At 31.2% G+C, this 25,068-nt stretch overlaps 1 protein-coding gene across 2 annotated transcripts; it reads right to left on the bottom strand.

Moving 5' to 3' along the window:
• Positions 1 to 3,899: 3,899 nt before the first annotated feature.
• On the bottom strand, positions 3,900 to 10,558 carry LOC135929112 (uncharacterized). Of its 2 annotated transcripts, none has more exons than XM_065465621.1 (6): positions 9,807 to 10,558; positions 7,625 to 7,820; positions 7,190 to 7,232; positions 6,504 to 6,597; positions 5,850 to 6,021; positions 3,900 to 5,400 (listed from the first exon to the last, which is right to left on the bottom strand). In XM_065465621.1, the coding sequence occupies exons 1-6, from the start codon at positions 10,466 to 10,468 to the stop codon at positions 4,042 to 4,044; spliced, it is 2,526 nt and encodes an 841-aa protein (XP_065321693.1). In that variant the 5' UTR covers positions 10,469 to 10,558; the 3' UTR covers positions 3,900 to 4,041. The 2 variants fall into 2 exon arrangements, with proteins under 2 accessions (XP_065321693.1, XP_065321692.1); XM_065465620.1 differs by having other exon boundaries at positions 3,902 to 5,400; positions 6,504 to 6,612.
• Positions 10,559 to 25,068: the final 14,510 nt, after the last annotated feature.

Here is a 25,068-nt window from a genome sequence, read left to right as displayed (position 1 = left end):
AGCATTTCTCCTTTCCTGGAGGTAAGACTCCTTCAATATCTCTCTCCACTTTATGTTATTCATTCGATTCATACTATCTCTTACATCTGATTTATACTTCTTTATATTGGCTCTAACTTTATGGCCCCATTGAAGTTTTGGCCTTCCTCTTTTACGGTTGCCCATCACTTCCAAACTCTCAACCTTATTTCCTATGTAGTTCATAGGCCTTCTCATTGTGTGCCCATACCACCTAAGTATATTTACCATCATCTTAGTCTTAATGGGCACTACCTTTAAACTACTTAGTATTCTTGTACTGCGCACTTTATCCTTTCTTGTAACTCCAGCAATCAACCTCTCCATAGTTTGTAGATTTCTCTCGTCTGATTCCTTGGTTGGCCATGTTTCCGAACTATATAGAATAGTTGGTTGTACTATGGAACTGTAAGATTTTCCCTACAATTTGTGTGGGATTCTTTCAAAGAGCACTCCAGATAAAGATCTCCATTTTAACCACCCTTGATTAATTTTACACTTTATCTCTTTCTCTATTGTGCCGTTTGTTTGTATAGTGGAGCCCAAATATTTTCAGCTCTTAATTGCCGATATCTGCCATTCATTTATATGAATGCTCTCTGTTTCATCTCCTCCTATCACAATATATTCCGTCTTTTCTTATTTATATTTTTTCGTAAAGTTTAAGACTTGACAATTGTGTGGATCCCCTTTATTTTTGAAGATAGGAACTAGATAAGCTCTACCTCCAATTTTGAGGAATCTCTTCATTTCCCAGTTTTTATTGTATAGATTTGTGAGGAAATGTATTCCATCACTCTGCTTTAAAGCTTTCTACTTGAATATCATCTGGACCCCTAGCTTTGTTGTTTTTCATATGAGGCATGTGATTATTTCTTGTTCTGTTATTGGCTGTATAAGGTTTTGACATGGGGAGTGTCATCTAGATGTAGTATGTGGAGATTAAAGTTGAGAAGCTCCTGAAAATATTCTTTCCATCTATTAATTATTTCTTTTTCTTTTATTATCAATTTTCCATCTATTTTTGATTACTTTCGGAGCTCCGTTTATATCCCTAGAATTCTTTTCTGTTTGGCTAATCTGTATATTTTATTTTGCCCTTCTTTGGTATGTAGTTCTTCATACATGTCTTCGTATGAAAAATTTGGCCCTAACCACCCCTTTGTAGCTATTCTCTTGGATTTTTTGTATCTTGTCTTGTCATCTGGGTTTTTGGATTCCATATTTTAAAAAGGTGTTTTTTCTCCTGTATAGTGGTTTGTACCTCTTCACTCCACCACCATAGTTCTTTGTATGATTTGTTACCTCCCCTTGTCAAGTATAGTGTCGATTTGACAGTGTCTATTAATCTGGATGAAAGGTCTGTCCACATTTTTTCACTAACTTGTGAGAAATCTATGGTTTCAATGTTTGCATTGATTGCAAATGCATCTTTCATTGTTTTTAATTTACTCCATTTGATGCATGGTTCCAGTTTTATCTTGTTTAGTGGATTTATTTGTGATGTGTAAATCCATGATTAGTAACTTGTGTTGCGCGGCTATATCTTCTCCTGGGATGACTTTGCAGTCTATTACATTTTTAATCTTCTACGAGAGATTAGCATGTAATCTATCTGTATTTTCCTTGTACCACTTTCATATATTATTAAATGACTGTCTTTTTTCCTATAGTAGGTGTTGGTTAAGGCAAGGTCAAAGGCTTGCGCAAATTTTAATACATGCTCTCCTATATCTAAAACCACCATGATGCCTTTTGTAGCTATCTCTTGTTTTCCCCACATGTGCATTTAGGTCATCCACAGGGATTTTCATTACAGCTTCATCAAGAATAGCTTTTTCTTTGCAACCCGTTTGAGGGGCATATACTAAAAGATGTGTAATATTGATTGACCATGAGTTTTATCTTCATTAGTCTATCAGAGATCCTGTCGCACTGAGAAGGTTAGATCTTGACTGAGGATGATGCCGACACCGTTCCTATTGCTAAGAATTATATTATTGTACAATTTATACCCATCTCCAATCATTAAAGTCTTCTGACCTTTCCATTTCGTCTCTTGTATGCAAACTATATCAACTTTGATGCCAATTCTCTCGTCTTACCTTTAAGTGTCCCAATATTCAAACTTGCTAATCTTGTCTTCTTTGCTTTTACCTTATTTTACTTTTTGCAGGATGGAGGTCTACACCCTGCGCGTCGCTTGAAGGGAACGCCCTATCTTTCATATTCATATTTTCGTTTGTTTCCTTTATTTGTTTATTGGACAAGTATCCTTAGCACCCTGTCCAGGCCTGTCGGTGACCGGGGTGTCATCTCTAAGCTCCGAAATTTATCTTAACATATGTCTTTACACATCAGTCATCGAAGAAAACCCTGGAAATTTTTATGCTTCTTACCAGGATTGAACCTGAGTCCTCAACTCAATGAGGGGTTACTTGCAAAATCGGATATAACATGTGTTGTTTCTATCAATGTTTCGAGAAGATATGAGATAACATTAATTAATCTTTGTTTTGTATCACGTGAGTTTTATTATTAGAATTAATAATCCTTGTTTTTGATATATTTGTTATTGTTTAATCATATGGAAATAAATTTATGGACATGAAATTGCGCTTTTGGAGTGGTATTTTAAGCAATATACATTTATTGAATATTGTATATTCGAAATAATTTTTGAAGTTATATCTTTTATACCGTATCATTTGATAAAATCGCTTTTTTAATGCATATATTTTAAAATTCACAAAAAAGAAAAATCTAAAATAGACGATAATGAATATAGATTTTATTATTTTTTAATAAAGAATATTATAATCCGGTTATGGGAATTCACTTATCGATTTTTAAAGATATTATCACATTATTGTATATAATTGATTTTTTTGGCGGATAAAAATTAATAATATTTTTAACTTGAGTTTTGCGACCCCGGTTTCAGGAGTTGATATCGACTCAAGACTCGACTCGTGAAACCGTTTAACCAAAATGAGCAAATTATTGAATTAATTCGCGGGGTATTCGTCTAACGTCGCCTTCACAGTTAGCCCCGAATTATCGGGAGATTTTGTATACTACCGACGTGAATTCTCGTTAACTGTGAAGCAGGGAAAACCCCTGGCTATCATCTTAACTCCTAATTTAAAATAAAAAATATTTTTCATATATTCAATTTCAATATTTTTTGCATTTGAAAATCAATGTCAATTTTACAACGCCAAACAAATTATCTTCTATGATTATAAAACATATTTTATTAATAAAAATAACTAACTTTCAAAGAAATTTTCTTTTACTAGTAATATAATTTTTTTAAAAAAATTTTTTGTATAAGAATTTCTAAATTATAACTTTTATGTAACAACTTTCAATAAGGATAATAAATATTTCGTGACAAATTACTTCACGGGAAATGTTAATTTGAAGAAAACCTTATTGAGGTTGTCATCACGTTAAATTTGAGAAAAATTTCCTAACCACTATTTAATTTAAAAACGTCCAATAGGAATTCAGAGAAATCACGTGATTATTTTTCGTACAATTAGTTTACCTATTTCTCTTAGCATTTTCGCGGGACTCAAAATTTAACGATAAGATTACATACGTAGCCAGCATTCAATGGAAGGGTGGAGAAAGGGGGGGGGGGTTAGCTTTTCTCAAATTTTGAATTTTCATTTTACTCCCTCTAAAATTAAGGGGTGGAAAAAAATTAAATTAAGACTTATATATTATTAAATTAATTCTTGTTTTATTGATAGTAATACTCTATAATACAACTAAAATATAAAAAATTTATATTATATAATTAATTTTTTTGATAATTTGTAATGCTTACGAGATTTTATATACTACACGATAAATTAAGTAATATTTTAAAATTAAAATTATAAATAAATTAAAATTTAATTTTAAGTAAATATTAAATAAATATTACAAAGAGAATCTTATTTTTTTTTTTTTTAAAAATATTCCTTTATTAATAGTTTATAAAAAAATAAATAAGTAAATACAATGATGAGGCTATTGTGTTGACCATAATATCTGCGCCATATTTTGATAAATATAACTGTAATCGGTCTTTTTCGCGTTTTCAAAATAGTCTCTAAGGCTGGACCTGACTATAAGAGCCGAATCAGAGACGCCGGTCGAGTTAAAAGCCGTGGTCAAACTTCCCTCAAGGTAGGTTTCGAGCGAAGCTAAGAAGGAGCGCAAAGGGGAAGCTTCCCGGAATTTCTTGAAATCGTCGTAAGTGTTATTTATCACCAAGACGCTTTTCAAAATGGAGTCGGATTTCCCGTCAAAGCATCTGTACCGGGTGTGGTAGTACGTTTCCAACTCATTACCATTTCCGACGAGCGGATTCACAACTTTCTCGCGAAAACTCACGACATTTTGGTCTACCACCAATATCTTGCTCTTGTTATCCATGGGATTCATATTGCCGCTGTATTTGGATAAAGTTTCGTCTATGCAAGGAGTCAAGCCCATTTTAAGGATATCCAGGTTCGAGGAAGGCGGTTCTAAGCAATCGAATTCGTAATGGGCCAATAATCCGCCACTGGATAATACGACGCTAGTGGTGAAATTAGAATCTCCCAGAAAATTAAGGTGCAGCGTCCCGGCGAATAATATGTCTACGGGCGCTAATCTAAAAGCTCCCAGCGAAGATCCTATCCGAATAGCAATGGCACGACTGACATTATTAATTGTTGTAGAAACCTCAGTCGGTATACTGTTAATGTCGTCACTATTGCTGCCTTCCTCTTCATCCTCCCTTTTAACGATATCGGCATCATCGTGACTCACCTCGTTGGCAGTGTCGGCAGCCATATTGGCGTCGCCACCTCCGCCAGCGTTAAGCCGAACGTTGCAAGCCGTGAGCGCGTTGACCCTCTTCTTTTTCTCCATCCAATTCATGCGTCTAAGGTACGTTCTCAGCGAATCCTTGCTGCACTTTAAATGATCGGGCAAACGTTCCATCAGATACGCGATGTTGAACCCTCCCTTGGGTAAAATCAAGCCGCTCCCGTTGGGATCCCCCATTATGGACATAATTTTCGTCACCTCTTCCCGTATCTCCATCTCCTTCGCCCTCTTGTTGTTGGATACGGGCCGACCCCTCTTGATACTATTTGAGATGTAGCCCTCGTCCAGGGTGTAAACCAGGCTTTTGCGAGGGCCCCCTTCATAATCAGGCCTCGTTAATTTGAGGTACTTGTAGAGCGAGGAGAGGGAAACCTGTAACATCTCGCTGAGCTTTTTCACGTTCAAATCAGAGAGTTCGCCCAGGTCATCCATTTCTTCGCCATTATTCGCACCGGAATATCCTTCGCCAGCATTCACTTCCGCCGGATTTTCTTGGCTCCTCAAGGCTGTGGTCTATTATTATCCGAGTATTTTTTTTAATGATAAATATAAATTGAGTGGGAAGGGGAGAGCGATGCCGCATTCATGCCATATTTAACAGCTGATCGAGTTTGTAAATTTTTTTTAGTATCCATTTTTAATTCTTCTTTATTAATATCAATTTTATCCTTAATTTCCAATCATAAAGATAATTAAATAATTATTGATATAAATGAGAAAAAAAAACTTATCTCAAAGAATTTTATAAACCCGGCCAGATGTTAAATGCGGTCCAATGTTAATGCAGCATCGGATTTTTAATAGAAATTGGCGAAAAATTTGTATTTGTTCTAAAAATAACTAAATTCGGGATATTTTGAGGTTATCTTCAGGATAGAACAGCTGGGCACAAAAAAAAATATGGATCTAATTGGTAAAAGGCGTGCTGGATAAATTGCACTGCTTTTTTTAAAAAAACAAACCTGATTTCTCTCTTGGCGCCTAATAGCTTCTTCTATAAGCGTGTCAGCCTCGACCATCTTTTCTCGCGTCCATTTTACGTATTTTCTCTTTTGACGCAGTTCGTTCCGACGTTTTTTGCTTCCCCTCCGCGGCGTCTTGTTTTGCTTGGGCCCGTATACGATATCACTGTCCCTATATCGATCATAACCAAGTTATATACTTTATCTGGCGGTTGCTTATACAAGCCTATGCCCTATCTCTTACAACTGTAGACCTAGCCCAAAACTTTGACATAACCATTATTATGATTGTTCATATTCTTAATTACTTTTGCAATTGTTACCTGAATAAAAGTAATACCGGATAGGGCCAGGAAATAAATCTTTTTTAGTCCCGAGTCGGTCTCGAAAATATTTTTCTTATTCAAATCCGGCCCGCTTCTGCAGGTCTCCTAGTAATTATTATCGCATTTCCATAAACATCATATTGACCGCAATCATTAGACTAGTGGAGAAATCATGAAAACAATTTCAAATTTAAAAGCATATTTAGGCCACAAAATAAAAGTATTCTCTCCTAATTCCAATTACTATATATTTCCAAATTTTGTCAATTTTTTTTGAGAGATTATTTTGGTAATCCCTGAAAATCGTATTCATTATATAAAGATATACTTATAATCTTCCTCTTCTTCCTCGTTGTCCTCTTGAGTTTGGTTCATGTCAGCTAAGCACATGTCAGTCAAATTGGCTAAAGGCTGCTTGATATCTATTTGAGAGTTATCTAAGAATTAATCCAATGAAGATTTAAATCTCTACAAAAAAAAATAGTTGTTTAATAGGGAGGACCTCCTTTGATCGTATCCGTCCATTTCCGTCAAAATGGACGACAGATACGAATTTTTATGCAGATAATTATTCTATTTATGCCTTTATTTAATATATCCGATAATTCTAAGCAATATTTAAGATACAATCTTAATTTACAAACTATTAAATGGACCAATCAGAAACGTGGACGAATTTACGATCAAATTACTTTTTAGGCAAATTATTTAATCGGCTTTAAATTTAAAAACCTAATCGAGATATAATTTTGTGTGGGGAAAAAAAATTAACATACCCCTATGTCTAATCAAAAAAAATAATAATTAATTATTCGATTCTATTACAAAAAATGGGATACTTTACTATTCGTACCCAAACGAATAATTAAAATTCGGTATTCGCTATTCGATTTGAATAATTACAATCGAACACGAATAGTTCATTATTAGTATTTGTTTTCGAGTAGGCCTAATGGCCAAGATAAATTATGTATTTTTTTTAAAAAAAAGAAAAGAATGAAACATAATTCATACGTAAGGAATTTTGATAAGAAATATCGTTGGTAGACATAGCCATCTTTTGAAAATATTAAAAGAAAAAATATAATAAGTGAGCATGCGTGTAAATGATGACCAATCAGATTTAAATATAACTTTTAATCAATTTATAGCGTAAAGGTTTTGAGGAAGACATACATTAAGTGAAGATCCCTGAAACTAGTCAAAAATTTTTAAATTAACTAATTTTTTTATTCTTCTAAGGATCCTTATTAGTAATGCACCTCGTTATTAATGTCGTAACTTTATCTCAAAAAAAAGCAGGTAACGGCTTGCTTTACTGTTGAAAGCAAGTAACGAATTAGGCTAAAAGTAACGACGTCACTTTTTCGAGTAACGTCTCTACTTTCCACGATACTTTCCCTTGAAAACCGATATTTCAAAAAAAACGGGTTATAAATTTTGGCTAACTTGGTTCGTTAGATTATTGTGTAAAACGGCGGGGGGTGCGATGGAAGGGCACGTTGGAGAATGCACTAAGATTACGGTGACATCGCAGCATTGCGAATTGTAAGTATGCCAGGTTACTTGGGCCTTCGGTTTCTCATCCTTGGGTTCGATCGAGGTAAAGGGTCCTTGCGAAATATTGTGTCTGTTTTGTATTTGGCTTCATAAAATTAACATTTTAAAGAGTTTTTTGTGTTGATGTTAATCAAAGAACCTCCTGCCATTCCAAGTTCAAATCGATCGATTGGAAGTCCCCATTCAATTTAATGTCAGAATAAGATGACTAAACTACGAATTGCCGTATTTTATATCAAATTAAAATGACTAAACTACGAAAAGAAAAAATTTTGCAACACAACACCAGACTGATAAACTATATTATGGCAAAAAATTTCAGCCTCCCAAGCCCAACTTTTAAACCTTTGGGGATACAGGAAATTAAAAGCAATAAAGATACATCTTCCTCCCAACTTTTAAACCTTTGGAGATACAAGAAATTAAGAGCAATAAAGATACATCTTCTTGAGTGTCAATTTTCATTTTAATTTTCTTCCCAAACCTCATACGGAAATCCGATTTTTAACTACATTTCAAGAAGAAGAAGAAAAACGTGACAATTAATAATTTCATTATGAATATTGTTGAAAGATCTCAACGGTTGATAATATTTAAAATGTTCCTTAAATCTACGGTCATCGATTTTATATTTTGATTAGTGAAGGTCAACGGTCCGCTTATCGATCTTAGAGCGGGCCGATTAACAGACCGGTCTTTTATCAATATCTAGAGATGTCGCGTCTGTTCATTGCGATACCAAATTTAATGTACCATCAGCAACAAAGTAACCTAGAAATTAGGTACCTTAAGCAGGCAACTGATATAAACGTCAAATTTTTTTTTATCTTTCCAAATGAAAATCCAAAACTAAAAAAATACCTTAAAAATCCAATACACTCTTCTTAATGTTAAAAGTACCACCCGCGAACAAAATGCCACTTTCCTAAGTATTCCATTAGATAAATATTTTAACTGAGCATATTAGCGCGCACAGATGGAACCTTTCAACTCCGCGTTTCGAAACGCAAATTTAAAAAAAAATCGTAAACGCACCTAGCTAGCTATGTTTAAAATGGAGCGTTAACTTCTATTATTTTTTTTTCAATATTGAAATATCTAAATTCTAAATCAAAAAAAAAACTTGCCCTATATATTTAATCAGCAAATCTTTTTTTTTTTGTAATATCATAATTCCCATAAGCTAAAAAATATTTATTATATCAATTTAATATAATTATTTTACTTTTTTTAGAAGATTTTGCGTATCCATGCGCTATTATCACTTCAAAATTTAAAAAAAACGTTTCAAAAATAATCATTTAAAATGCAAAACGCAAATGTTTTCCAATTTAAACGAGAATACATTTGAAATGCATTATTTGCGTTTTTGAGAAAAACGCTGCATTGAAACGTTCAATTCGTGCGCATTTATAAGAATCGAATAAATCATAAAAAGGTTTATAATAGAGACAAAAATGGAATACGTACACCCCCCCCCCCCCATTAAAACCGTTTGAGGTTTTTAAAATATTGTTTTCATGCTTAAATTTATCTCTTTTTTTTTTACAAGCGAGTATAGTTAAGTAATGGTTAAATGTCAGCTGATTAGGCTCAATCTACAGGCGCGCGACCGAGAAAATCCGCTAACATTTAGGGCCTTTTAATTTATGTTAGTTTGAGCTGCTATATTCCAAGTCCAAAGTGGTAGTTGCCGGCTAAAATTATAAAAATTACCAAACTATACAAGCGGTAGTTTTAAAATCAACCCCGACATTCATAAAAAAAGGCCATTTTTCAGGCTTCAACCCCCCCCCCCCCTCCCAATATATTTAAAAATAAAATAGCTGGGAGACTAATATTTCGCAAAAACACATGTTACGCGAACACGTGTTTACGCGCAATGATTCCGTAAAAATCGAAAGGCGTCGGGCGAATCGCGATCGATTTGACATGGAATGACCCTGTAAAAAGGAAAGTATGAGCAGAAAGAATATATTAAAAAATCGGGCCGTCACGGGTTTCTATTTTTTTTAGGTCCAGCCAGGGGTTCGGGCCGGGTTCTGGACCTGCAGATCTTCGCTAAATATACTTGTGATTATGGTTCGTGTTGGATTCCAAATGATTGGCGTGATGATGAATGTGGTGTGACTTGGGGATAGTACTATTATTGTTGGCGTTACTATTATTAATATAATTTTGATGAGCCGGAATATGATGATGACGCTTATCAAGGCCGCCTTTCCTAGCGTTGGCGAGAGCCGATATGGATTGCTGCAAGACCATGTTACTCAAATTTTCGTAATTGAGATTGTTATTCCCGCCGATAATACCGCCGTCTCCTCCGTCGTCCCTAGTCTCGTCCATAACTTCCCCGTGTCGCTGCATATCGGCCAAAGACCCGCTAAGATCGGCTAGCTGGTTGGTATTATTGCAGCAAGACAAGCTCGAGGTCGCGTTAGGTTGGTAGTTGTTAAATATTCCGGGCGAATTGAGGGACTCGGGGTTAGGGGTCATCATGTTACTGATGTAGTCGTTGATGTTTCTAGCCACGGCGGCTGCTCTGGAGTTGTTCCCGTCTGGCGAGAAATTGAAACCTCCTGGATGGATTTCCTGGTGGATGGAATTATTGTTGGTGGAGCACAAAGGGGAGAAAGTAGACGCGTTATTTGTAGATGACGCGATGTAGGGATTGAGGACCGTTAGGATGGACTTGAGACAGGTTGTTAAGTACTCGGTAGAGTTCACTTCCATTTATTTAACAATAAAAGGAATTCTGGCTGGCCTATCTTCGTAATCTTAGTTAATCCAATGGGATAGAATTAAATATTAAAAAAAATTGAAATGTGTCTATGAATCACAAATTCTTTTGCTCAAGTCATAGAATTGATAAGAAGTCGCTGCTGACCAGAGCCCTCTAAGACTAAGGCCATACCTGAACGTTGCGATTTCGCGTTAGAAAGGGCATAATGTTAAAATATAGAGCAAGTGAAAAAAATCGAGTTGGATATTTCAAAGGATTTCCAGCAGTTGTTACTTTAGATGTGTTTGAAGCAAGAGAATTGCTACTCATTTTTCATTGGTCGATCATAAGGGCACGAAATTTAATTTTTTCTCTTCAAAGTTTAGTTTTTTCTTAAATTAAATATTTTCCTTTATATAAGTTATTAAATATCTGAAAATGAGGTAATTGATTTATCAGTTAAAATACTAATGTTATTTTGTCTTATCTTTTGTAAATGAAATTAAGTATCTGAGGTAGAACTCCATCAGATTTTTCTTATTTTATTGCGCAAACGCGCAGTTGTACGTAGTTATTTACTCAATTTTGATTGGTTATCTAACATTTTATTTTCTAAGGAAGTATTAAATTTTAGTTATTGATTTGCATTATTTATACAAGTTATTTAGGTGTCTGAAAATGAAGTAGTGGGAAATCATAGGTTATAGAATGTAAATGTCAATGGTGTATTAGAGAATTTTTTAAAATTATTCTTCCTTATAATAATATAAGTCAAAAACAGATTTCAGTGAAGGATTTCGAAGATGCATAAGTCATGACATTATTTCAAACTTTTATTAAAATTATTAAACCTATTTATAAATGAAAGGCCTTTTTATTTAATGATAAAAAAATTAAATAAGTTTAAAATTAGAACAATTATAAACACATTGGAAGAATGTTTATGAATTTGTGGATAAATTCTCAAAAATCTACACACAACAATTTAGTGTTTTGAGTTTATTACATCGTATGCCTTCTAGTTCTCTTATAATTTCTTTCAGTAAAGTTCAAAATTTACAATCTATAATAATTTTAGTTTGCTGTTTTCTTCCTGGTACTATGCTTAACATATATAGTTCTTTTCATACTGATAACCTAATTGTTGGGAATTTTCAGATAACTAATAACTAGTATAAAGGAAAATCAATCATTAAAAAAATAATATACTTCATGTGAAGAAAATATTGGGCGTTTTGCATATCAAAATTTTATCGTCTGCTCACGTGTGTATATATTTTAAACTAATCTGTACAATTTATATAGGTATAATAGTATATTCATATAGTTTTCATTTATCTTATAATGATCACTAAACGCCTTTTCTCGACCAATCAAAATTATAGAATCTTAAGCCTCGCCACTTTTCATTAACAGCGATCTCGCGTATACGATGCCGTAATTAATCGTTAAACGATAGCACAGTTCTATCATTTAACATTATGCAAATTATGAATGGCGGTTACTATAAAAGGAAGTCTTACTTTTTAGGGAGTTATGATTATATAAGAATTTTTGACTCTCAATACGGTCATAGGAGTCAAAATTTTGAATTAGAAATGATCATTCAAGATAATTTTTTTTTTCCTCATAAAAATTTCAGTCTATATTAACATAATTACGTGATTTAGCGAGTGCAAGATCACAGATTTTGATCTTTCTAACAATGCAAATTCGGTTGGCAACAAAACGCTACATTGAATTGAGAAGCGTATCGTTTAAATTTGCAACACTGCATTTATAGTAAGCGCGATTCGCTCAAACTATGCCAAATTAATCGGTTCGTAAATTTACAAAAAGCAAAAGCCAATAGGTATAATTTATAAAATACGGAGCGAAACGGTGAAATCGCGACAGCTGTTTACGTTTATTCCAAAAAAAAGTATTACAGCTTGGGACTAATCAGCTGTGACTTTGGCTAGCAAATTAATTTGGCATCGCTATAAACGAGGTGTTAAAGGATGTCTTAGATGATTCGTTAGATTCGGTCATCATGCTTAGCAAAAAAATAGGTTAAATGTCTAAAGCAAGCTTGTATATTTTATTACACAAGGCTCACATTTCTATAGAAGCAGAAGAATGCTATGGGGCATCAATTTCCCTGACCCCCAAACAGAACGTTTTATGTTAAATTTTTTGTTGTTGGGTAATAAGGATCTCAATTAAGAGGGGTGCCAGTAACGGATAAACTAGATCCAAAATCCAAGAGTAGGTGGCAATAGGCAAACCTTGAAATGAACTCAATATTTCGAAATTTTGTTTCCTATAGGCTATTCTACCATCCTCTTTTATTCTAATGACGAAATAATGACAAAGTAGCATCTTAAGAACTCCCTTGTCCTTCAATTTCAATGAGAACCTTGCGTCATACCCACCATTCCTTTCTATGGTAGATGGGCCTGATTTTTATCGAGGACAGTACAAAGACTTTTAATTTCGTTAAATAAAAAAAAAATTTTAAGTAAAATTGAACTTGATTTGTAATAAAATTGACTGAAATTAGGTAACAAATAACTTAATTAGGTAACAAATAACAAATTAATAATCCTATTATTCTAATATATATATATTTAATTTTGAATTACGCGTTATAAACAAAATTTTGCGATTCTTTAAAATAGTCCTAATAAATGTAAGTAAAGGCCCGCGTCATTGAAATTCAAAGAATGACAGGCGGGGTGGGGGGGGGTCATAAAAAGAGGGTTGATTTTGATTATTTAGTTACGATATATTACATCACTCGTTAATTTAATCCTCATTATATATAAATATTATTATTAAATAATTTACACAAAAAATGATAAAATAAAAATGAAAATAATCAAAAAAAAAAAATGATAAAACAAAATAAATTACAAAATAAATAACGTAAAAATTTCACTTACCAAATATTTTTTTTTGTAAATAGAAAAGCCGATAGAAAGATAACTTTATAATTTAAAAGATTACAAACCAAAATTAATGATTGTAAAATGTCATTTTTTTAAATTTAATATTTTTTTTTAGAATACAAAATTTAATTTTACAAATAGAATTTTACAAAAAAAAATATCAAAAAAAAAAAGAAAGAAAAAAAAATGGTTGCTAAAAATTCGATTTCAAAATAAAACACAAAAAAAAAATAAATAAAATAAAAAATGGAGTAATTAAAAAAAAAAAGTAGGAAGATTATAAAAAAAAACAAGAAAATAATAAATAAAATAAACAAACAACAAAGTTATAAAAAAGAATCAAAAATAATATTATAAAAGAAAAGTTTTTTTTTTCTTCCTTTTTTGAAATTTTATTTTAAAATTATTTTTAAATGAAAAAAAAATGAAATGAAAAGAATTCAAAGAAACCATTGAGATGGAAAAAAAAATAAAAAGAATATAAATGATAATTGTATTCATAGCAATTTATTTGAATTGTAAATAAAATATATTTTATTTTGTGTTTACAAATGAAGAAAATAAATAACAAAAGAAGAAAAAAAAATAAAGAGTTTGAATGAAAGAAAGAAAGAAAATGGAAAAATTTTTTTTTTAAAAAAATAATACAATAGTTTCGATTTTAATGAGGGGGGGGGAGGATGGTTGCCATTTTTAAGCTTTTTAAAAGGAATGGGATTAACTTACAATCTTAGATAACAAAAGAGTGATGATCAGGCCAGTCTTATATTTTGAAAAGAATTCAGAATTGAGAGCATTAAAAACCATTAAGTTGAACCTTGGACAACGGCCTAGCAAATTGGTATTGAATCATGGCTTTTTCTTTCTTTCTTTCTTTCTTTCTTTCTTTGGTTCAATCTGGAAACTCGTGCCAAGGCTTTCTTCCACGTTGAGATATATTTTTAACAATAAAAAACGATACCATTACCTTGCTTTATATTAACGAAAACAAAATATCGTTTCTTCATCATAGCTTTCTGCTATTTCGTATAAAGATAGTTTATCATAAGATATGGAGCTCAGTATGCCCCGTTTTCAGTCTTCATAATGATTTTAGCATATGCTTGACCGTTCAACCCCATCCCACTTAAACATCCACTATTTTTTACAATTTTTTATTTAAAAAAAAACACGAATTAATTGAGAGAAATAACGAAATAAAAGATTTTACAAACAGAAAGTGTGAAGACCTTCTCCCACAGTAATAATTGAAATTTGATAAGGGATGTTCTAACCTATAATTACAACGCGACTCCTCCGCTTCTTACCTATCTTAACCCCGCCAATCCACCCAACTTACCCTTATTCAATATGCCCCATGACCCGGAAAACATTAATAATATCCTTCGCCCAACAAATAAAATCAATAAAAAAAATATATAAAATATTAATAATATAATAATATTTTTTTAAAAAAGATATATATATAATCAATTAATTATCGATGGAAGAGAGGATAAATATCCGTTACTGTATAAAATGAATGTTTTTCATTGGTTCCTCAAGAAACATTTTAGTCACTCCTTTCGATTAAAGGTCGGCGCAGCCCGGCCCAAGGCTCATTTCCGGTAGAAGGCCGGATAAATAGTTTAAAATATTATTATGAGGGGCATGGCCAAAGTTCCGAAAATATTTTTCAAGTAGGGCAAAATTAAGATCGCAATTTCCTTCATAAAGAATTATATACCGTTCTGGGAGGCTAGAACAACCTGTACAGAACATATTTTACGAGGCGGGAAGAGATCATTGCGGACCGGTCAGGTCGAGCTGAAAAAACCCTGATAGAACATTTCCGCGGGCCGTATTGGCTGGGCCGCGCCAACCTCCACTGACGAATGTGAACATTTCTTGGAGGATGTTACGGAGCAACGTTCATAGAATATTTTTTTTATTTATTTAAAGCTTAATGTAATATTAGCAGAGTTGTTAAAGGATCTAGATACAAGTATCTAATCTAGATATAAAAATGTGGTATCTGTATCTAGATAGATTTTTTTTCTAAATATTATTTTAGACGATGTATCTGTATCTAGATCCATTTAAAAAGTATCTTTTAACAACTCTGAATATTAGGTATATTTAATGTCATTAATTAGCTACTATAACTTAGTAGATTTAGTCGTAATTAGCCTTTATTCGGATCCCCTTAAATCACAAAATATCCAGGGTCTGCAATTCTCAAGCTATAAAAATTGTAAATAAAAAAAATAATTTTTTAAAAATTATGTTCCACCAAAAGTAACAGTTGTTATTTAGTAATATTTTAAGTTGAATTTTTTGTCCGATAAAAAAGGATTTTCCTAGTCTCCTCGTTGGGTGAAATGTGTGATTCTGAGTTTAATATAAAAAAAAATTAAAGTTTTAGGCAAAATGTGGCCGTTTATGGGAATGACTTTTGGGGTTTTATAATTGTTATGATCTCTGTATCTCTACTTGTTTTAATCACATTTGTTTCCGCTTGGGTTAAGAAATTTATGTTGGCCTTTAGAAGGAAGTGATGAGACCCAAGTAAAATTCTAAAGATTTACCGAGGGCCCATAGTCAGGTCTTAATCCGTCGTCGGGGTAAAGGCATTTTAAAAGTTTCGTACATTTTTTTTCCGTCGCGTTTTCAGTTCTCCAAAATCTAATGAACTATGGCTAAGGTTGCACTCATAGTAGGATCCGATCCTGCACGATTTAACAGCTGATCAAAATCTCGTTCATGCGATCCATTTAATTTTATTAATATATTAAATTTTATCTTTTAATTCCATTTCTGATAATAATCGAAGAAATAGCAATTTTAATAAAAGAAAAATTGATCTCATAAACGGATTTTGATATTGGATCAGCTGTTAAATTGTGACGGTTCAGATCTTACTATGAATGCAGTACGGCCTAATGAATGTTTAGATTCCGTTCTAAGTTCCTGGTTAGAAAAAATTTTAAAAATATAATGTCGTGATTTCTAGATCTTTCTTAGTATATATCAAATTTTATATGAATTTATAAAAGTTAACTATGCCCTAGCTACGAATAGAGTACGGTGACTTATAATATGAGTACCCTTCCTCTGGACTCTGAATCCCAATCAACAACTGTTTGATGGTGTCAGGATTTATCGGGGCGAGTTCGGACCACTTGTTTTTCTGTTAAAACATTTTACTCCAATATATAGTTTTAAAAGTTTCCATATCCCAATTCGTATTCCTCAACAAGTAAAACCAAGGGCAAATACAGAAATTATAACAATTTTAATCGGTAAAATCGCAATGGTGGTGATACGTCTTCAAAGGAATATCGAACGAATTTGGCAAATCTTGCTTGATTTAAATTACTAAACATTCTTCGAATATGAATTCCTAGATAAAGCTAATCTGATGGAGATCCTTGAGCATATAACCTCTTTCAACTCAGTTTGATGGATGCATATGAAGTAAAGCTTTCCACCCGAAACTCAAAATAAAATGTTTTTTTTATTTAATATAGGGGTGACCGGGGTAAAACAGACCAGGGGGCAAGGTCAGAACACTTCATCCTTTTCTTTTTTTAAAAAATATTTGAGTATAACTCAGTCAAAATATAGATAATTATGATATGAATTGTAATTTTTATTATATAAATTTTGTGTAAAATTATTTTTCGGTTTTATTCTAAATTCAATATGTCTAATAAATTTTTATTTTTACAACGTATGCAATGAAAAAAAAAAGTAATGACACCAATTGGCATCATCATTGGCCACAAAAAAATATAAATCTAACATTATTAGGAATATTGCCAAATTCTAACCGCGATCTACTTGTAATTAGGAAGTATATATTATGAAAATTAAAATGGAAATAAAACCTTTATAATTTGGTCATAGGAATATAAATTGGCAAAAAATAAGATAAAAATCTCATAAAATAAAAATGAAGACATATGATATGACTATGAGTATGGGTCTTTGTAAAATATGATAGCATATGTTATATACCTTTTACCTATTATTATGATTCAAATTAAATCAAAAGTATATTACCAAATAGCTATATATTGAACATTTTTATGTTTATTCAATAAGATTAAGGTAGAATCAACATTACAATGAAAATATTGGCGGTCCAATGTGCCCCTGGTTTGTGATCCAACATACCCTAGCTTGTTCTGGTGAATAACTTGAACTATTTTGAAAATTAATTATAAGTCTTTAAGTTATGGACCTTTAATAAAATGGGTTCCATCTGGCCCCGGTTTCCCCTAAGGTTATGAGAAATGATCTTTAATCCCTAATATGCACAGTTAAATCACATTTTAATTTAATATTGTCCGGGCTGGATTCGAACCACAAGGTCCCCGATAAATTCCATGACACTCTCTTTTTTTTTCATTGTATGCTAATTCATTCTCTTATCTATCAGTTTCGTGTACGTATTCAAAATACAAATGAAAGTTTTAAAAAAAATAAAAATAAAAGACTTCACGAGGAAAATATAAAATTTTAAAAATTACGACACATATTAAAAAATAGAATATTAAAAAAAACACAAAAATAACCTCGTTTTTTTTATATTTATTTGAAAAAATCGTAAATTCCATTTTTTTTTCAATTTTATTTTTTATTTTGTTTTTATTATTTTAAATGTGTTCATTTTCTTCTTTGTTTTATTGTTTTTTTTTATTTTTATTTATTATTTTTTATTATTTTTTATATTATTTTTTATATTATTTTTTATATTATTATTTATTATTGATTTTTTTTTGTATGATTTTTTCCATTTTTCTATTTTTCTATTTTTCTTTTTAAATTTTTTAAATATTTTTTATCTATTAAAAAAAAATATATCACTGTTTAACCTCTTAACGATATTCTTCTTTTTTTTTAAAAAAAAATAAATATTTGAAATGCTTTGTACCCAGGACCTTACAATGCCGTCTTGTGAATTAAGAATCATTTTAAAAACGCAAACTTAATCGGAACCCATTTTTTTGAAAAGGTGTCTCACACCAACCCCAGTTCTCAATATGTCCAAACCAAATGTAAATTTCTAAACCCGAATTCCTGTTTAAAAAACCCCTAATTTATTTTAACGAAAAGTCACGTTTTTCCAAGACCACCGTGGACCTTAATAGAAAAGACCGATCGGCGGAAACGATTTTAAACAAACCACGATGAATCAGTTTAAACCGTGGTCCTACAGAAGAAACTGGCTAGGCAGTTAGAATCACTTCAATATTTTCATTTTCTCGCGTTCTAACAATGTCCATTAAAGTCCCGCCAAAATCATCTGTCCAAGATTCCGATCTGGCCAGTCACCAATCGCTCGAATTCTTCGAGACTTATCGAACTCAATCGGGACCCTCGTGATGCAATCTGTGGGCAAAATTTTAAAAATTATTTTATTTTCTTCTTTGAGCTTTATAAAAATTTCCCACTTTGAAATTGCGATGGGTCGGGAAATAAAATATAATATTTTCCCCGGAACCAATCGAATAACTCAGCATTCTCTTTAAAAAAACCATTGTAAGTGTCTTTTCATTGGCCCAATAATATTGGATTTTTTTTATAAATTGTGTAGGAGAAATGTCGTTTCTTTTTTTTTTGCACACCTTAAGAATGAGCAGAATTAAATGATTTTTAGCAGATTCGCAAAAAGTATAAATAGATAAATAATTTTATACAATAATCAGTGTTGTTAAAGGTTATAGATACAAGTATCTAGATATAAAAATGTGGTATCTGTATCTAGATAGATTTTTGATTAAAATATCTGTATCTTAGATAGTATTTTAGACGTTGTACCTGTATCTAGATCCATTTAAAAGGTATCTTTAAAGAAATCTGCAAATAATAATAAATGACGATGACCGAGGTTAAATAGAATACAACGATAATTTTAACAATCCCCCTGATAATTATTATTTAGATGTTATTTTTCAGCTATTAATATTTATTGTTAAAAGTCAAAAAAAAATACAAAACCCGAATATATTGTTTAAGGGCTCATACTTTATAAAAGAAAGAAAAGAAAGAAAGAAAGAAAGAAAGAAAGAAAGAAAGAAAGAAAGAAAGAAAGAAAGAAAGAAAAGAAAGAAAGAAAGAAAAGAAAGAAAGAAAGAAAGAAAGAAAGAAAGAAAGAAAGAAAGAAAGAAAAGAAAGAGAGAGAGAGAGAGAGTGCTATTAATATATTATTTTTTTTCGACACAAATATATATTTTTATATTGCGATATTTATTTCGGTTTCAATATATATATATTAAAAAAATTGTCATATTTTTTATTATTTTTTTTCCATTTTGTAATTATTTATTTTTTTCTAAATTTGTATTTTTCAATTTAATTAAAATTTTGTAATATCGATAAATTATTTTTATAATAATAATAAAAAAATAATATAAAAATAATATTAATAAAAAGTATAATTAAAGTAACTTACAATATATTGTTAAAGTTTATAGGTACAAAATCGGTATATGCATCTGAATTGAGTTTTTTTTTCAAAGTATCTGTCTATCTGTGCATCTATTTTTATATACTTTTTAGTTTAATTTTGGAGAATTTTATTCTAAGTTTATTTTAAGTTTATTTTTTATAATAATAATATATAATAATATGTCCTAGTGGTATATCATTACAAAATCAAGCATATTTTACGTAATGGGGCGACAACATGGTAAATTTTATATTTATTAAATTTATTTTATTTCTATTAATTCAGAAGAATAAATTATAATCACATAATTTTTAGGTCAATATTTGTGGAAGATCTCTCTGAGAAGGGAAATCAAACGATTTAATATTAGATTTTTATTTTTTGGTTGCATCTTAGAAGAAATAAATATCCGGGTTGAGAACACTCCTTGGGTTCGGGTTTGGGTTCAGTGAAAAATCTCTGAAGTCGGTTCGGGTTCAGTGTTCGGAGACCGGAAAAATAATGAATTATTAAAATTAGTTAAAATAACAGAAACATCATTTTTTTTTTAATTAGTATCACCATAAAAATAATTTATCATCATTGTTATAATATTACAATACAATTTTAAAATTTATTTATATATATTTAAAAAATCGACAATTTTGAAAAGTGTCTGTGGCCCAATCGGCAAGAGCATCGCTTACAGATGGACTTAGGGTTCGAATCCCAGCAAAAAGTTATTTTTTTCTTCTTAATCTGGCAAAATTAATTTTTTATTTTTTCTTATAACCTTTTTATGTAATAATATAATTATGATTTTAAAATATATTAAAAACAAAAACAAAAAATATAATTTTAAAATATTTTTTCATAAAATAATAATACGCCAACTTGCGGATTTAATATTATTGAAATTTAAAAGATTATGCTCATAGATTGCGGAAAGAGCTAGTCTTCTGCAATTGAAATAGTTGGGGCTAGGATCGTTGGGGGTTCAACCATTGGGGAAGGGGAAGAATCGACGGGGTTCGATGGTCCGGGATTGTCGAAGAGCGGGACTGGGGGACCAGACCAACTCCCGTCGAGGGTCACACAGAATGAAGAAACCAACATTTTAATTAACGCACGTTGGTTTATAGAACAAAAATAGTGAATTTTATTTAGTTAAGATTCCAAATAAGTACAATCAAATTTTTTTTTGACAAAACCAAATACAAAGAACATTCCCCTCTGTGATTTACATATTTTAATCTAATTTAATATCCTAATATTTGTTGTTTTTTTATCTTTATCAACATTTTATCCATCATATTGATAGTGTTGTTCAAATGGCTCATTTTGAGCCAATTTTTAAAACGGGCTAACTCAATAGTATATTAGGAGGAATATTTATGCAGGCCTTAAGATTTTGTTCATAGGTTGGCACCAGAGTTGTTAAAAGATACTTTTTAAATGGATCTAGATACAGATACAACGTCTAAAATAATATCTAGATACAGATTATTTAATCAAAAATCTATCTAGATACAGATACAGATACCACATTTTTATATCTAGATACAGGATCTAGATACTTGTATCTAGATCCTTTAACAACTCTGGTTGGCACAAAGGTTTGAACATATCTATTAACGAAATCTCGAGGCGTTCCGTTAAACACAACAGCAATTAAAGGATTTAAACTATTTATTATGGGATAAAAGGAAATGCAACTTATTAATAAATATTCCTTTATTATTGAATATATCTAATAAATTTAATTTTTTATAAGTTATTTATATTATAAGAAAATGAATTTTAATTGTCTTCTCCACTTTATTATTCATGCTTACCTATCTCTTTTTATCTCTGATATCCCCCATCGGAGTTCCTTATCTATTCCATTTGGATCTTCCACCGGAGAATCGCCATCATTATATCTTGACCTCACATATAAGTTTTAATATCGACAGATATCTCACCGGAGTATTCTTATCCCTTCCATCTATCATCCTTGAATGGACCACGAGGTCAGCTGACCATCTTTCATTTTTGGTTTGTATCCTAGCACCCTCTCCAAGCCTATCGGTGACTGGAATGACATTTCCTAGCTCAGAAATTCATCCTAGCATATGTCCTTACACATCTGTCATCAAAGAAAAACCGAAAACATTTTATGTTCCTTACCAGGATTGAACCTGGGACCTTCTGCTCCAAGCATACATCATAAACCCACTAGGCCACCCCGGCGACATATTGTATAATTGATACCGTATCAAATATTATACAAGCACAAATTAAAATTTTTTACATTATATTTGTAAAATCATTAAATCAATTTATTTCTTCTAAGCTATAAGTCAATTCCCATATTCCATCTAATTTTTTTATATTTTTTGTATATTTTTATATGTATCATTTCATTCATTGTACATTTCAATTTTCCTGTTCTAATATTCGTTTAAATTTTTTGTCTGCCCTCCCCCCCTTTTCCCAAATGGATGAACCTAGAATCTGGCCTGATATATATATACTCTCAGTCTCACATTATATCTTATTGCCAAAGTAATATAAGGTTACTTGATAGCGATTATTATTTGTAAGCTTTAGAATATTTAATGTATTTGTGATTGAATGATTATATTAAGTATATAAGATATGAAAATTAGAAGAAAAAAAATCTATAAAAATTAATATAATTTTATTGAAATGGATATAGCAGGGCATTGCGTAAGAGAACATTTATTGCACGGTGGAGCGAATGTGTGCCTTCTGAATATTTCAATGTAATTGATTACTATTAAGCTGTGGATCTTGGGGATAATTATTTGTGAGTCGAAGGCTAATTTAGATCTGAAGTTTGTATGGGGGGGGGGGGGGTGTAGATATGTTCTCAGGTTCTAACTAAATGCCGGCGGCTAAATTTATATCTTTTATTACCCCCCTATACTTGTAATATTCCGATAAAATGAGGTAAAAAAAAATAGGTAAATGAACTGAACTCCATAGTGTTTATAAAATATTTATATAAATATGATTCTAGTTTAACCCGCCCGCGCTCCAAATGTTTAAAAATTATTTTAATGGCTGGTATGCCTCTTTATTTATTTATTTTAATATATTTTTAATTAAACATTATATAATACGCAATATTATGAAATAAAACTAAGTTTAATATCTCTTCTCTTCTCTTCTCTTCTCTCTCTTCTTCTTCTCTTCTCTTCTCTTCTCTTCTCTTCTCTTCTCTTCTCTTCTCTTCTCTTCTCTTCTCTTCTCTTCTCTTCTCTTCTCTTCTCTTCTCTTCTCTTCTAGTATGTTCTGCTAATTTATCCTAAAAAAAAATTAAAAAATTTATCCGCGCGTTACTTTACAATTCAATTTAACCCGCCCCGTCACCCGCTAAATGTTTAAAATATTTTAAAAAACTCGACCACGCCTGCCAGAAATATGGGGGGGGGGGACTAAACATCCGCCCAATGCAGATCTCTATTTTATATAAAAAGTATTTTAAAATAATAAACGCCAACTTGCGGATTTAATATTATTAAAATTTATAATTGTAATTATCTTATCTCCCACGTTGGTTCATAGACCCGCGCAAAATGAGCGACCGTGAATTTTATGAAGGCCCACCCTTCATAAAATTATGGCCATTTTTTTCCCCAAGGATAACCAACAAACCTTGTACCCAGTTGTAATTTAACAAAAAGTGAATGGAACTTACCCATTACGATTTATAATGAGATAGAAAATATAAATTTAGTAATCTTATCTGTTTTTTAGTCCATTGAATAGTCATATCAATGATACAGAAATTTTTTCTTTTAAAACATAATTAAAATTTATTATTTTTAAATCAGCATATGTCAATAAATACACGCTGTCGAAAATAGAAGCCTTCCTGTGGGTCACCAGTGATAACGCGGATTTATTTTACTAAGGGATTTGAAGAAGGTTAGGGCATGATTGCCCAAAAAAACCTGTTGTGTCGGATACATTTGGTAAGAGAATGCAATTGGTTAGAGAAATGTATTTGTTAATTTTAGAGTTTTCCGCTCGCACGAATGAGTTGTTACTAAACTTGGGCGGTCGATGCAAGTGTAATCTTATGCTAAAGGAGTTCCATTACTCCAGGGTATTAAGGTCAGCCCATCTGACCGGGTACTATTTTCAGTTGAGAGGCCACAGGGTTCGAGGGTTTAGGGGATTTGAGCTCAGCGTAGAGCACGGAGAGTGGTCCCGTTAACTGCTCTGTCCCGAGAGTGTCTACCTTTAGAGAATCGACAGTGAAGAGGGTGATGTCCGAAACAATCAACGGGGTGGGAACATAAAGTGCATGCAGAGTTGGAATGAGTTTAGAATATTTGAATCCATAGAATAACCACATCGATAATAATATAGAATGAATTAAGAAAATATAGTAGTTTCCATTTTCATCTTTAATTTTTAATTCATTGAGTATAAGAAATAAACATAAGATTAAATAAAAAAAAATTAAAAACTAATTCAAAATATAGTATAACCAATACTAGATCAATAACACTTGTTATGTCATATTCTTCCCAAAATTATTGAACCGCGCAACATTTAAACAAAAACATAATTATTTTTAATTATAAATATATTAAAGGGTTTAAACTATTTGTGTATTGTTGAATAGTTTAAATTCTTATTTTATCTTTATTTTATATTCATACTAGCTTATTTTTACTTTCATTTTTAAAGTTTATTATGGGCTATTCAAAATTAAATGTATCTTAAGTTTTGATAAAACTATTTATCAGTTTCCTCCTCACCCGGGGGTCACACGAGACACCATGCAAAATTATTAAGAGATATTCATAAGATTCAAATTATAAAAGATTAGATTTGTCTTGTATATTTATATATATATACTAGCGATATTTTTTTTTATAAAAATGGATATAATTCTTGGACATTGTGTGGACATAAATAAAGATACCATATAGATAAAGTGATACCGATTTCTAGATCAGCACGTAATTAAACAAAAACCTACTTATTTAAAATATTATATAACTTAATATGTAAATTTCTTTTATTTTAGTTTAGTCGAACCGTAAATCATAAAACTTTTTTTAATGTTTAGCAAAGAAAATAAATAGATTCAATAAAATCCTATACTGTCAATATTATATTTTATTTCGTATGTTTATCACACTGGTTTTAAATATAAATTATAAAATTTTAAGATACTAAGAAATAAGAATATCTCACAAAAAATATAGATATCAAAATTTCTAAAATCTTGTCTACCATAGAA

The sequence above is a fragment of the Gordionus sp. m RMFG-2023 genome, chromosome 4, assembly GCF_954871325.1.
Source record: "Gordionus sp. m RMFG-2023 chromosome 4, tfGorSpeb1-WG-v2, whole genome shotgun sequence".
Taxonomy (NCBI): domain Eukaryota; kingdom Metazoa; phylum Nematomorpha; class Gordioida; order Chordodea; family Parachordodidae; genus Gordionus; species Gordionus sp. m RMFG-2023.
This window is presented reverse-complemented; position numbering and strand designations above follow the sequence as displayed.